Source organism: Odontesthes bonariensis, chromosome 12, assembly GCF_027942865.1.
Source record: "Odontesthes bonariensis isolate fOdoBon6 chromosome 12, fOdoBon6.hap1, whole genome shotgun sequence".
In the NCBI taxonomy this organism is placed as follows: Eukaryota; Metazoa; Chordata; class Actinopteri; order Atheriniformes; family Atherinopsidae; genus Odontesthes; species Odontesthes bonariensis.
Window position 1 is genome coordinate 4,429,914 of NC_134517.1, and position 14,815 is coordinate 4,444,728.

Here is a 14,815-nt window from a genome sequence, read left to right on the forward strand (position 1 = left end):
GGTCGCACCGGTGCGACCTCAGATTTTATTTAGTTGCACCGTTAAGAAGTTAGGTCGCATGTGCGACCAAATTGGTCGTCCTCTAGAGCCCTGCTTTTTAAAGTTCAACCAGAGTAAGACTGAAGTCATGGTTTTTTAGCGGCACAGCTGAGACTCCCCCTATTGAGATTAGTTGGCCCAGTATAACAAGTCGGCCATTACAAACCATGGGGTTAAAGTGGATGCTGATCTTAAATGTGATTGTCAGATTAGGGCAGTTGCGAAGTCAAGTTTTTATCAATGAAGGCAGTTGGGCAAAATAAAATCAGTTCTCCCGAGGAAGCACACAACTCGGCCATTTTAGCTTCACTCCACTGGCTTGCCATACATTTTAGGATTGATTTTAAAGTTGTTTTATTTGCTTTTAAAGCTCTCTGAGCTGCTGCACCATTCTACACCCTCCCGCTCACTCGGGTCAGCTGATCAGCTGCTGCTCAGTGTGCCTGAAACAAAACGGAAGCTTCGGGGGGACCGTGCATTTGCTGTGGCAGCTCCTAAAATGTGGAATGACTTACCACTGCACATCAGACAGGCTTCATCACTGTTTTTAAATCACTTCTTAAAACTCATCTCTCTGCCTCGGCTTTTGACACCACGTGTGATGTTGATTTAGTTTGTGCTTATTTTATTTTATTTTTTTATTGCATGGCTGGTTTTATGTGTTAAAAAGTATTTTGCATTTTAGTATTCTATGTTTTTGTGTGTGTGTAATGGCATTTGTAATTCTAATGTTTTTATGTATTCCGTACAGCACTTTGGTCCTTGTGGTAATGTAAAGTGCTTCATAAATAAAGCTGGATTGGATCTGAGGCTGTATTCACCTAATTTTTGGAACATATGGTTTTTATTTGGTCCTGAAGCCTAAAACCAACATAGCATTGATCAATGGTTTGCTTTTCTTTCTCACACGAGTCTACTTTCTGTCTATCGAGTGGTTGTACTCTAATGCACTCCAAGTTTCCTTTCTTGGTGTTGTGGAAATGTTCCTTTTATGTTTGAGAGTTACTTATTTCAAATCAATGGGATGAATACATTTTAAGATACAAGTGGCACGGAGGAAATATACTTCCCTTATATTCCATACCCCAAATGAAAATCTGCTGCTGCTGCCAGCACAGTATTGACTCAATCCTTCATAAATTCACTTGTCTATCGTGATAGCGATTATGCAGATTGTCAACTGATTATTTTCAATGGCAAATTCCGAGATGACATGAAAATGACCCAATCAATACATTTACTTCCTGGAACAATAGAATATTCACTACTTTTAGTTTCCACAAAGTCTGAAGCCATTGTTATGAATTGAAAGTATTCAGTATTGTGGTGTTCAGTCAGATTTGTGTGTTTCACAATGTGTGCATCCTCTCCAGGTAATGACTCCAGCACTGACTACGCTGTTGATGCTGACCACACACTAACAGTATCGACTGGTGTGGTTGAAGTATTGATATCTGGCCACTTAAATGATCCTTTTTGTCTATTGTGTAGATGCCATCTTTTAATTTAGACGGCGAGTGCTTTTCTAATTGGAAAACCCCTTGACTCGTGCTCTTCTTCTGTTTAATTGATTCAGCTGCCTGTGGACACACTTCCACTTGTATGTGCTTAACAGGATTTGTAGAGTTTTCTGTTTATTTAAGTTAAGACTTGACTTATAATTATGAGTCATTTTTATGTGTTATGTTCTTTGCTTTCGTGTCATTTGCCTTCCTATGTGTGTTTTTTTTGTAAATCTTTCTATGGTTCTGTGAGTGAGAAGTTGAAAAGAAGCAGAAAAGATCCACAGCTACAAATATTAGTCTTGACATTCAGTGACAGGATGTTCTCGAAGCTGTTGACACTGAATAACCCAGTGTGTCTATCGGCGTTCATGTCACTGCGTTTGCATGCGCATGGCAGTGTGTTTTTGTTGTGAAAGTGGTGTTAATGCTGTTGGTCCTTCTCCTTCCATCCCATCGGATCATTTAAATCCGTTAGAATCTCAGAGCAGAGTTGGATGTTTTTTTTTTCTCTGTTTCTCTATTGTTTCTGATGACATTTTTTCCGTTTATGTCACAATTTTTTTCTATCCAGATTCGGAAAGAAAAAGGAGGACAAAAAAGATGCAAAAGCAGCTCTGCAACGGCAAAAGTCAGAAATTCTGAGTGACCATGAGCTTGAGAGGATGAAGTTAGAAAGAGAAAGGTGAGGCATATAACTGTTTGCATTTCTGTTGTAAGTACTTTCATTTTCATGGAGCACACTGAAAGCAATCTGTAAATCTTTTGTTGTTTTGCTTGTTCCGTTTCCATTTGACTCTATTGTCTTCGTCCATCTCTACTTAATGACTGCCATTACTTTGGCAGTCATTAAGGTTATTGTGTGCGTTTGCATGTTTTCTTTAAAGATATTTCTGTCTGGTAGCTCTTGTCGTAGGTCAACAATCAGTTGTTCATCCATGAAAAGAAGTCTTACAATAAGAGATGTTGTGCACCTTGAGAGTTTTATTGGTCCTGTATTTCTCACTCAGGATTGAGGCAGGGCACCCTGAGCTGCGAGATCAACTGTCCAGAGACCAGCAAGGTGTCAGTGGTGGCTCAGCATATCCAGACTTTGAGGATGACGACGCAGATCCCAACTATGCCCGAATTCAGTCTTTCAGGGATCGAGATATCAGTTCAGTGCCACAGCCACTGCCTCAGTCACCTCCCTACAGTGCAGTTCAGCCGGCTTATGCCCGCACGCCTTCGCCCCAAGGCCCCTCTGGCTATCCAGGACATGGAATTCATGCGACTGAAGCCGGTCCCATCCCTGAGGACGACCCTCTTGATAGGCTGTATGCCAAAGTCAACAAACAAAGAGGCGCTGGAACTGCATCTCCTCCTGCTGCTGCAGCTCCTGTTAATGAAAGGTAAGGCTCAGGGCCTTTACTGGCGTGCAGTCAGTAAAGCCTGAAAGTCGCCTTTGTTTGAGGGTGAGATTCATGTAGATTTCAGTTGCACACATGCTTTGGTTGAGGACTTTCACACAGTAGCAGAATTGATATGTGTACTCATAAAGAATTTTTGCAAAACTCTGGATAAAGCTTTGGCCACATCCTCATGCTGGGCATGAATGGGAATCTCTCCATTGAGTCTCTTGAGGTTTCCTCAGACTTCAGACCAATAGTGGCTGCCACCGTCTGGGTTCACTCCACACAAAGGCAGGGCAGTGGCGAACCTAAGTGTTCCCTCACTTCTTTCTCCCCCTGCTGCTCTCCACATTTACAGAGCAACATTATCTCGCTGAAGTTTCATCTTTTTTCCTTTCTTTCACCCTCTCCTGTTTAAATCTTGCTTATCTGTGACAGACCATTGCCTGCCTGTATGTCTGTGCATTTTTTTTAAACAATAGATAGAGACAGATACAAAGAAGCGTGGACTGATTTTACTGTACGTAAAATCCTCTCAGGGCCTTCTGTGTGCCTCTCAGCTTCACAGTCCGGCTTTTTTTGCTTTAACGTGTCAGTCACACCTCACTAACTTTGGAATATATCTGCCAGGAGAGATGTTCTCACACACACAAGCACACGTGCAGCCACCTTATTTCTGCACCTGCTTTAAAAGCGAGGAAGTGAACCTGTGTGATGGACAGCTCCAGACTTCATAGAGATGTTTCCTGACACCGTTTTGTTTCCATCCTTTCCTTCATGCATAATAGTGTACGTTCCAACGTCAAGCCTCCTTTGACCTTGACTTCTGGTGCATTTTTCTCTGAGATTATGATAAAGTGCGAACTGTTTAAGAAAATGCGTTTACACTCCTTGTGTATCTGTACTTTAGAGCATGTGAATGTACATATATGGCTTCGGCTTCCATGCTGAGAAATGCAGATAAATACCTTAATCCCAGTAGACAGCTAAGTGATGATATTGAATTATACAATTATGAAATCTTTATGTTTGTACTCTGCACATGTTATATGGTATGAGCTAATCTGGTCAACATGTTAAGTTTTTATCCAACAGACACGATTAATTTCTTGAATAGATAAGTCACATCCAGTGTGGGCTTTTCAGCGTAGATTTCAGATGTTGAACCTCACTTTGATGTATTCAGTATTTATTTTCTGAGCATTACCAAAGCTTCTGTTTTTTTGAAAGAAGTAACATAGAATCTGACATTTTCTTAATTTTGGAATTTTCCACCCATGCACCACAGCAGTCCTGGCAGATGGTGCTATTCATTTATCATCACTTCCTGAAACCTGACGATAAGCAAGATAACAGTAAGGAATTCCATCAGCAGAGCAATGCAGCTTACAACATAGACACAAACACCAGAATCCATACATGCAAAAATGCAAAGAGTGGTGGAATGACCATAGAACTAACAAATGCTGTGTGTGCCGAGCTAGTGATATCAAATGTTAGAAAGGTGTGGTTATGCCCATTGGGTGCATCAGTCCACACATTCAGTCCTTAGGAAATAGCTGAACATGATGCTTGATTCTGTAAGAAAAACTCCAGCAAATTTGAGGCTTTTCAGATAACGACAGAGATAACAACTTATCAGAAATATAGTGTTGAGAAAAACAGTTTTTCATTTTTGTGGTCAAACATCATCGTTTCCTTCAAGTAAAAGGATTTACCTGCAGGTTTTTTTTCATTAAAATTTTGAAATGTCCTTATTGATACACCTCTTCATACAGGGCTGTGTATTGAGCCAATCCTCATTCCTTTATATATTGCTAGGAAAGCTGGAAATAGGTGCTGTGATTTATTGAAACCCAAAGAAAAAACAGAGTTTGTACACCTTGAAAGCAGCTGAGCTCCTTTATCCTCCAACACAGCCCAGGGCTCTAGAGTGCGACCTATTTTCTCAATGGTGCGCCTAAAAAAAATCTCAGGTTGCACCGGTGCAACCACCCGTTCGAGGGGGAAAAAAAAAAGTCTACGCGACTCTGAAAGTCTCCCTGTGGTTCAACAACAGACACACGTTAGACCCATATCGTGGTCTAAACCAATCAGAGATGGTGAAGGGCGGGACCCCCCTCTGATTGGCCCGTGTACGTTTGAACACGTGCTTGCTAGTCAGACAGAGAGGTGATGAACCTCGGCCCGTCAGATAAACAGTCGATGTAGCCGCGGGTGATAAGATGAAAAGAATGATTGACAACTTTTTGGTTAAGTTAAGGCCTGACTCGTCCGAAAAAACCCACAACCAATGCTCTAACACGGAGCCATCAACCTCCCACGTTATGTCAAGCCCAGGTCCAGAGCTAGCATCCGGAGCTATAGGCCGTAAGGTGAACCCCGTTTTCGTTTAGGCTCGCTCCGTGCTCTCCGAACTACATGCCCGTTAGCTGATAAAAATGACCAACTTATTTTGCACATATAAAAAAAGTTTCGCGTCACAGAATCCTGTACTTTTTTTAAACCGAGACGTTTTCTGAAGATATTTTCCGCAGGGCTGAATGACGATTTTGACGTCACAAGACACCACGTGACCGCGCTGGACCAATCACGTTGCCGATTTACGACAACAAACTGGAAAAATGACAACCTGTCTGATGCTGTCAAAACTAACCTACAGAAAGGAATCTCGCAAAATATCATTTTAAAGTGAACATAAAATAATAATTATCAACGATAATGCTCATTCATGTATTTCTGAATTGAGCCAATTTAGCCATTTACCATTCAGGTATTCATTTACTGATTTATTCACTAATAACTATACAACACATAACAAAATCAAAACAAGTAGGGCATACACATCAACCGGCATAAACTTATATACATAACCATAATAAAAGGAATGATACAAATGGAATAGAATAAAGCTAAAAAAAACAAAAAAAAACGCGCGCACACACACATACACTATTCCTCACTGTCAGTGTCAGGGCAGCTGTCATCTTCTTTATCCTCTGTTTCCTTTGTGGTGTTTGAACAGCTGGAACACCTGCACAAGTCTACTTTATTAATCCCAATTAGGGAAATTGTTTTGTTGCAGCAGCATACAGTATATGAAAACAATTAAAGTAGTAAAAAACAAGCAAATAGAATAGAATAAAATAAATATAAAATAAAATAAAATATAAAATAAATAGAAATAGTGAATAAACATTTGCTATGTACAAATCTACAGTATTTTTTGTTTTTTGTTATTGTTTTTTAGGAGAGACTTCAAGCCTATTGAGGTTGAAGTTCTCTTCCAGCCAGAGGGGAGGTGTTGTATATGGTGATGGCTGCTGGTAGGAAGGATTTCCTGAAACGGTCCTTGTGACAGTGGAGCTGGATGAGCCTGTTGGAAAAGGAGCTCCGCTGTCCAACCAGCAGCTGGTGGAGAGGATGGGTGGGGTTATCCATGATGGATAACAGTTTGTTCAGTGTCCTCCTCTCCACCACCGATTCAAATGAGTCCAATCTTTTGCTTTACACATGACCTTATTATTTTAGCCTGATAATTTGCCCTTTTGCAGTGCTGGTGGAGGGCATCACTTGTTGGGGAGATAGATAATTCTGGCAAGGCTGATGATGCCATACAGAAAGCTTTGTACCTAGCCTCATTGATGTTTTCTGCGGTTGGCTGATCGTACAAATGGCATACATATTTGCAAAGTAATGCTAATGTAGAGTGGTCCAAGTTAAATTCAGTCCCCAGATTTCTGAAAGCCTTCAGGTAGACATCTTTCTCGCATGCCACAGCAAATGTCTTCTTTTTGCCTTGTGGAGTCACACCCAGAGAATGTATGGATCCCAATCAAGGCTGAACACACACTGGCTCCGAGAGCTGATGACACCTTGGTAATGTCCATTATGTGTGTTCTGTTGCCCTTCCCTGTGAAGAAGTACAAGCTGCATGGCAAATCTTTCTGCAGACTCACAGCAATGACTGCTACATCAGTGTCAGGGCTCTTAATAATGACAGTCTTATGTTCCTGTGCAGCATGTTGTGCATGCAAAAACACCAGTGTCATATTCTTCGTGGTCACACTGCAGGTCTTCCACAGCATGAACAGACTGCACACCTTCCAGTACAGTCACACAGTGACATTGGTGTTGATGTGCTATGTACAAGCTGAGCTTTCTTCCCACTGCTGTAAGATCAGCATGTGGCCACGCATCGTATAAGAACTCAGCAAGTGCTTCTTTATTTGTTCCTTCTGATTCCTTCCATTCCACCTTGTGCAGGTGAAATTCTGTGTTTCCTCATGCTTAACAGAAGATATGTGCATGTAACAAATCTTTCGGTCGAAATTTCGTCTTCTTCGGTACTGCTGGATGATCGCGCTGCTGCAGCGGTGCTGTTTCTGTTTACCAGCTCAGCTGACATACCAGCTCTTCGATTCGTCCATTCTGATGACGTCTCAACCGTGGCACCTCTCGCGAGCCAAATTGTTATTACGCCTGCCGAATATGTACATACGCCTTGCCAGGCACTAGTTATTCCTTTAAACGTTGCGAACTAAAAAAGTACTGTGTTCTGAGCGGCGAAACTTTTTTTTAAACCTCAACATAACTCAAATCTTTTTATGAGCTGAAGCGTGTTTGGTTCGGAGAGCGCGGAACAAGCCTGGTGTTCTGAAGGAGTTTTCGAGGTTCACCTTACGGCCTACTAGCATCAGATAATGAGCCACATACGATCGACTCCGAGCCAGAACCAACTGAAATTAAAAGGGGTAAAGTGTATACATTTCTAAGAGAGTGGCTTGACCAGTTTACCTGGCTAAAATACAGTAAAGCCGATAATATAATGCACTGCATTTACTGTAAAGTGTGGCAATAGTGCATTTGTGACTGGTTCTAATACATTTCGAATTGAAACGCTGAAAAAGCACAACGCATCTATGAAACGCATTACCTGCTCAGTGTCCCCTCTCCCCGCTGCCTTTCAGCGGCAGGCAGCAGCAAACAGAGATGATAATCAAGTTTAACGTTGCCTACCATATTGCAAAAGTTCCCATCACTAAGTTCAAGTCCGAAATAATTCTTCAGAAGAAAAATGGCTTGAACATAAACCCGACGTACAGCAATGATGTCGCGTGCGCGCAATTTATAGGAGTCATCGCAGATACATTGAGAGAGAAAAAAAAAAAGACGTCTGTGCTAACTGCGAACAGTGAGTACATGGCATTCCTGATCGTTCAGGAATGCGTCATTCTGTACGGCCGTATCTTGAGGAGAGGAAGACCGGTGAATATACTGATATAATATATAACCCTAGCCTAGCAAGCCAGACCCGTATAGCAAAAAGCTGTAGCCCCGGAGCAAATTCCATTTGCGGCCGCTAGGGGCGTCTAGATTTCTAGTCTAATATAACCCAACTACAGGAGTTGGCCATCAGAGGGGCATGTGACTGCAATGGAGCATAGTCCATAAGACATTGAGCCATGAGATGTTCAGTTTGAAGCCCTTAAAACACTTGCAATTTTAATTTAGATTTTCTTTTTATTTAATTTATCTTGAGATGTTTTAAGTTTAAATTTCAGGCCAGTGAAGCACTTTAAGCACCAACACTTTTTCAGTAAGTTGAGTTCAGTAAGTTTGTAGAATTGTGCTTCAAATAAAGAACTTTATTTTGACCAGATTGCTAGTTAATAGAAATATATAAGGACAGCGATTTTAAAATAAATAAATAAATAAATAGAACCTGTAAAACTGCGGTGTTAAATGCAATGCGTTTGAAAATTTGGGTGCACCTAACTTTTGTGCTGGTGCACCTAAGAAAAAAAGTTAGGCGCACCAGTGTAAAAAGTTAGTTTAGAGCCCTGCAGCCTGAACCCTCTCAGACGAGCTTTCTGTCCTTTCTTTAAGGAGTCTTCAGGAATAGTTCTCCAGGCTTCTTGAAGGACATCCCAAAGCTCTTCTTTGGATGTGGGCTGCCTTTTGTTCCGTTCTCTGCCAAGATGATCCCACACTGCTTCAGTAATGTTGAGGTCTGGGTAGTGCTGGGCGGTATACCGGTTCACACCGAATACCGGTTTATAATTTCATTATGATATGAATTTTTAATATACTGCCATACCGTACTGCCGTATTTGATTACACAACGGGGGGAACGCTGCGTCGCGCGACATTGTTTGAGACGGGACTCTTTTCAGTGTTGCGCTTCTAAACACCCATGTTTACTGTCTATTTTTAACGCTATTTAAAAAATACTAGTATTCGTTAAGCTGCATTTCATTTCCCTGCTCTCCCTCCGTCTCTGTCAGTCATGCGTCTCTCTCACATAGCCTACTCACTCACACACACACAGCCCCTCCCCTCCGTGCACACCGCGTGTGTCTCCATCAGCGAGATCATCCCTGGAAGCCTGGAAGCTTGCTAGCTTCAGCGTCGCGTTAGCTCAACCGAAAGAAGACGGCTGGCGAAATTCACGAAAGGTTGGTATCACGTGCAACTTTATAAAAATCACACATTAAAAAGTCCTATAAAAATATTTTATATTTTGAATACAATGTTGTCCCGTCCCGACCCGACCCATAGCAAACAAGCGATTACGCCTTCTTTATAAAGTTAACTAGTCGCAAGTTTGCCGTAAAAAAAAAATAATGTAGTTGGGTTGTCGAGGTCAAAACACTAGCAGCTGTGAATCAAATAAATTAGGTTTTTTAAACTCTTACACTGAATGTTTGCTGCTTCAATCCAGATGAGTATTGAAAAATATTTTCCGCGATTGAAAAAGAGACGTGTTGAGGATGAGGAGCAGCCTGAACCGGAGGTATCAGTCTGAAACAGCTGAACAGTCCGACCTGTGTAATTAGCTATGTTATTCATTTGTTTACAATGAAGATGTGAATATTAATACAATAAAGTTCTGTGTGACCAATTATTAACGAAGGAATTATTTTGAAGAATTTTTATTTTAATTTTTAATTCTGTTCTCAATCTGTAGAAAATGCTGTGAACACCTAATTATGCATGAAAAAAAAATACCGTGATATACCGTGAAACCGTGATACTGTGAAAAAATACCGTGATATGTATTTTTGGTCATACCGCCCAGCACTAGGTCCGGGCTCTGGGGAGGATTCATCACTCCATCAGACCTGCTGCCACTGATTTTCAGCCCACTTCTTGTGTCCTTTGGCACAGCTCAGCCTTTTCTCCCTGTTTCCCTTCCTTAAGAACGGCTTCCTGACAGCCACCCTTCCATGGAGCCCATTTCTGATGAGGCTTGGGCCAACAGCAGATGGATCAGCTGAAGGTCCAGATGCATCTCTCAGCTCCTGTGTCAGGTCTTTGCTGGATTTTTTCCTCTTTCTTAAGGACATCACTTTCAGATCCTGTTCATCTGCTGTAGATAGTTCTTTAGGCCTGACACTTCTTCTTTTGTCCTCCACTTGTCCAGTTTCCTCAAATGTTTTAAGGACACTCTACACACCATACTGAGATATGCCAAGTTTTCAGCTAACAGCTCTTTGGGAATCACCTTGTTGCTGCAGAAATCCTATTTTCTGTCTGTCAAACTGTGTTATCTTTGCTGTTTTTCACTGATGCAACACTGTTTTTGTCTTCGCAACAGGCTTCTAGAAGTAAAGTGTTCAAAGATAGAAATTAAAACCGGTTCTCTGCTAAAGTTGCCATTAAGAAAACCCTGGTTCATCCCTTCAGTTAGGAGCCTTTCTGAATGATTCATAGGTCAGTGGCCTAACAAACAAAAAACACTTCCCTCTGAAAATAGTCAAGTAACAAGGACTGGACTGAAAAATGTATTATTTCATTATATATTCAGAGAAAAACTTAACAGACATTCAGAAAGCCTGGGGAACTATTCCTCAACACCACTTTAAAAGATTACTTGAAACTCTGGCTGCTTGGAACCAAATTAGGAAGAAATAAATGGTGGCTCAATACATTTGCACAGTTATTTATGTACTTCATAGTTTTAGCTATTTGATTTATCTCTTTCTCAGTGATTTTCTTTATCAACTCTTTTATAATAAGACAGACATTTAAGCACACAGCACAGTGATAAATCTGGGTGCCTGCCTTTCAACAAGCCCATCTTCTTTAATTCCAAAGGCCACGGCAAATTTCTTATGCATGGCAGAGATTACTGCAGACTCATTTAGTAAAGCCATTGGACACACAATCATACACGCACACACACTTAAAAAGGCCATACAGGCATGCGTTTAGTACAGGTTTAGCAAAGTTTAGCCTAATATATCAGATTCTCGTCATGGCTGCCAGTAACTTTCTTTGCTCATTGTCTCTGATAAGCCTCTCAGCATCAGCTAAGCAAACACTGTCTGCTGAGAAGATGCTGATATGAGGTTGTTTCCAGTCTGCACTCTATAGCCCCTTTCACACTGAGGAATAACCCGCGTTTAATTCGCGAATTCACACTGACGACCCGGGCTGCCGCATCAACTCGACTCGCCTTTCGACCCGCGTAGGACCCTAGTCTTTTTGCCGAGCCGAGTTTGGTGTGAACACAATTGACGCGGGTCGGACGTGAGGAGTTTAAAAGACAGAATGGACAGCTGATTCAGAACAACAGCGACAGGTGAGGACAAGTTTCACTCTGTTTTACATCAAGTTCGAGATATTTTTGAAGATGGCCAACTGGGGAGACAAGGAGGTCTGCGAGCTCCTCAGCCTCCGAGCAGAGGACGTTATTTACCGCCACATGTCGGGGACGGTGAAAGATGGACCTCTGCTGGAAGGGCTGGCGAGAAAGATGGGAGAGCTCGGTTTCCCACGAAGCAAAACGCAGGTGACCAACAAACTAAAGGCCATGAGGAAAAAGTTCCATGCTGTTAATGACCACAACGACAGGAGTGGCAGAGGGCGATTGGACTGGCCATATTTTGACATGTGCCACGCCATCTGGGGAGGAAGCCACTCTGTATTTAACCCTACCTCCGACGCATGGCTTGTGCCTACGTCATTGTACACGCCCAGCATTTTATGTGTTTCGTGTGACGCTCTGCCACTAGGCAACGCCCCCTGAACTCGGCTTCAGGCGACACGGGTCACCAACACGCCAAGCTTTCACATTGCTCAACGCGGGTCGAAGTGTCAATTTGGACCCGCTAAGGTAGCGGGTCTCAGTGTGAAAGGGGCTTATGATTCCAGTGTCATCTAGTCAGGTTCAATTTAAATAGAGCTTAATGATAGGATCGTCATTGTTTTATCAAACTCGTGCATGCCTTTCTGTCTTTATAAGGACACTCAACGCAGTCCATAGCCCATGGGTCTCCAACGCGTCGCTCGCGAGCTACCAGTAGCTCGCCGCCCCTTTCCAAGTAGCTCGCCACAGGGCCAATGAAAAATTCACAGTGTCCCGCCCCTTCCAACACTCCCAATACTTGCCAGTCAGTGGAGATGTGAGAAGGTATCTTAGAAATCTAGACGCCCCTAGCAAATTGAATTTGCTCCCGGGCTGGTGTAGTCACTTGTGGTCGTTTTGCGAGGCTGAAAATCGAAACTTAATCGGGCCAATCAAATCGTGAGGAGCGGGGTCGGATGCCGGGCTACCTAGTGATGACAGAGGTGCTACGTTTCAGTGTGTAGTTCCAGAGAGAGGTAAACAATGGCTGTAACTGAGAAAATTAACCACCGGAACCTACAGTTACAAGGCAAAGGTAAAAATTAGGGCTGGGACTTTAGCGCGTTAATTTCGATTAATTAACTACACACATATTAGCGCGTTAAAAAAAATAACGCATTTTAATCGCACACTATAATTTTTCTTTTTTTCTTTTTTTTTTTTAATACAGACGGATGGAAGCGTCGACAAGAGCCTGGTTGTGTGCAGATTATGCAACAAGGAATTTGCGTATCACCGCAGCGTATCAAGCCCAGAGGCGGCGCTAAGGGGTTGCTTGCGGTTGCTATAGCAACACCAAGAATGTGCTCAGCAACCCCATAGCTACCCCAACTTTGGGGCTAGTGGCAGGTTTAATTCAATTCAATTCATTTTTATTTATATAGCGCCAAATACAACAAATGTCATCTCAAGGCACTTAGATAGTAAGTCCAATTCAAGCCAATTGGAATTCAATTAAAGTTTACTGCTCACAAAGAACAGAAGTGCAGTGCAACAACGACAACAATATTAAGAAGTAAAGAATCACGTATGTTGCTGCGTGGTAGCCTATCCAGGGCCGTGGGAAGTAGTTTTTAACAGGGGGTGCGGTTAAAAAAAAAAAAAAAGGGGGGGGGGGGGGGGTGTTCTCAAACTGTGGGTAGCGGCCGCAAACTTGTAGAATATTATGTAAATACAATAAATAGCTGTATATATCTCCTTCAATGAAATATTTTAATGAGCAAAAAACTGAGCCTTTCCTGCAATCTGACCGTGGAACTCTACCCGTGCTCGTGTGTAAAGGGCTCATATTTTGCAACATTGTTGCGAGCTTTAATTATATTAATTATATTAGAACGTTGTTTAAGTTCCTGTTGTTACATTGTGTTTAATCGTGTCCTGAACACACAGTTTAGGTCAGTGGCGGCTTTTTCGCCCTCGTTATGGTCAACGCAAACACCCATACCATTCCAAAAAAAAGTATGCAGCCTCATCAACTGGTAAAATATTGCATTTTATTAAAGCACTAAAAATTCATGGCAACAAGGGTAGCCTATACATTAGGCCTACTGAACTCATGTGTGTGATGTGTCCCACGTCAGCTCACACAGCATCAGTCGAAAGTAATCACTAACAGAACTAATTAAGAATTAACTACATGCTGCGCGTTGGTAGCTGCAATAACAGCATCGTCGAAAATAACTCAAAACTCAAAAAAATAACTATGCGTACATTACTGCTCGGCGGCAGCTGGCTTAACAGCATTTAAAAAAAATTAGGCTATATAGAGAACAGAATGTTGCTGGGCTGAACTTGTTGGCCACACCTCCATCGAGGGTCTCTGTGGATGACGAGCACAGACAGACAGACAGACAGTGGACATTAAACCAGAGGTGCCATAATATCATAAACCACGTCCACATTCTCAGCGTCCTCATGGAATGAGCCTACACGCCCCAGATAGCAAAACTCTTTTGGCCCGTATCCGGCCCACACCTGACATGTTCATCCGGCCCACATACGGTATGGAATGATGGCACTTGGGCGGTCCGCTCACGTTTGCCAGAAGTGGGCCACAACCAAGCCATCACAATGCCAGATGTCAGCCCAAATGAACCAGCACTCAACCGGATGTGGGCCACTGTACACTTTAATTCTGGCCAGAACTGGTTTACACACTATGACCTTGACTAACCTGCACACCTGGGGAGTCACAACCATGATAAAATAGTATGTAAAATATGAAAACACAGAATGGTCTCAATTTGTGGCTACATGCCATTATGGTAACCCCAGATACCGTTTGAATGGTGGCATGCAGTGGGACTCATCTTGGGGTCCAAGATGAGGAAACTGAAGAAATGACCAAACACGAGAAGTGGGTGTGATTTTTATTTTATTTTAAAACATAATGGCAAAAAAAAAAAAAAAAAAAAGTTGGCGACCTACAAAAATCCAAATCCATCTTCCGTCCCTTTAAGAAATACACAAAAGAACAAATTTAGTTGATTCAGTATATGGTGGCAGTGAAGTGCAAAACACAAAACCTCATCAGGATAAACAGAAAAGGCTGTGTGAAATGCTATAAAGTTATTATAATATTGTGTTGATGCCTTACAAAACTTCAAAACCTAGTCTGTTTTTAATTACAATTAATCTGAAGCTAAACCCAATATCTGCTTGCTCAACCTCATTCTGTTCAGACAATGAAAGTTGGGTAACAGGCAATGTGAACTGGAGTAAAGCAGCTTCAAACACTCAGACAAACTTCA

General features: G+C 42.1%; 1 protein-coding gene across 7 annotated transcripts in view; it reads left to right on the top strand.

Annotated features, from left to right (window-relative positions):
• pard3bb (par-3 family cell polarity regulator beta b) overlaps window positions 1-14,815 on the top strand; it is a 275,337-nt gene that overhangs the window by 175,527 nt on the left and 84,995 nt on the right. For all 7 annotated transcript variants that reach the window (XM_075478942.1, XM_075478941.1, XM_075478945.1 and 4 more), the window contains 2 exons: window positions 2,116-2,226; window positions 2,552-2,932. In XM_075478942.1, coding sequence (XP_075335057.1) covers window positions 2,116-2,226; window positions 2,552-2,932 — 492 coding nt within the window. The remainder of the gene's footprint in view (window positions 1-2,115; window positions 2,227-2,551; window positions 2,933-14,815) is intronic.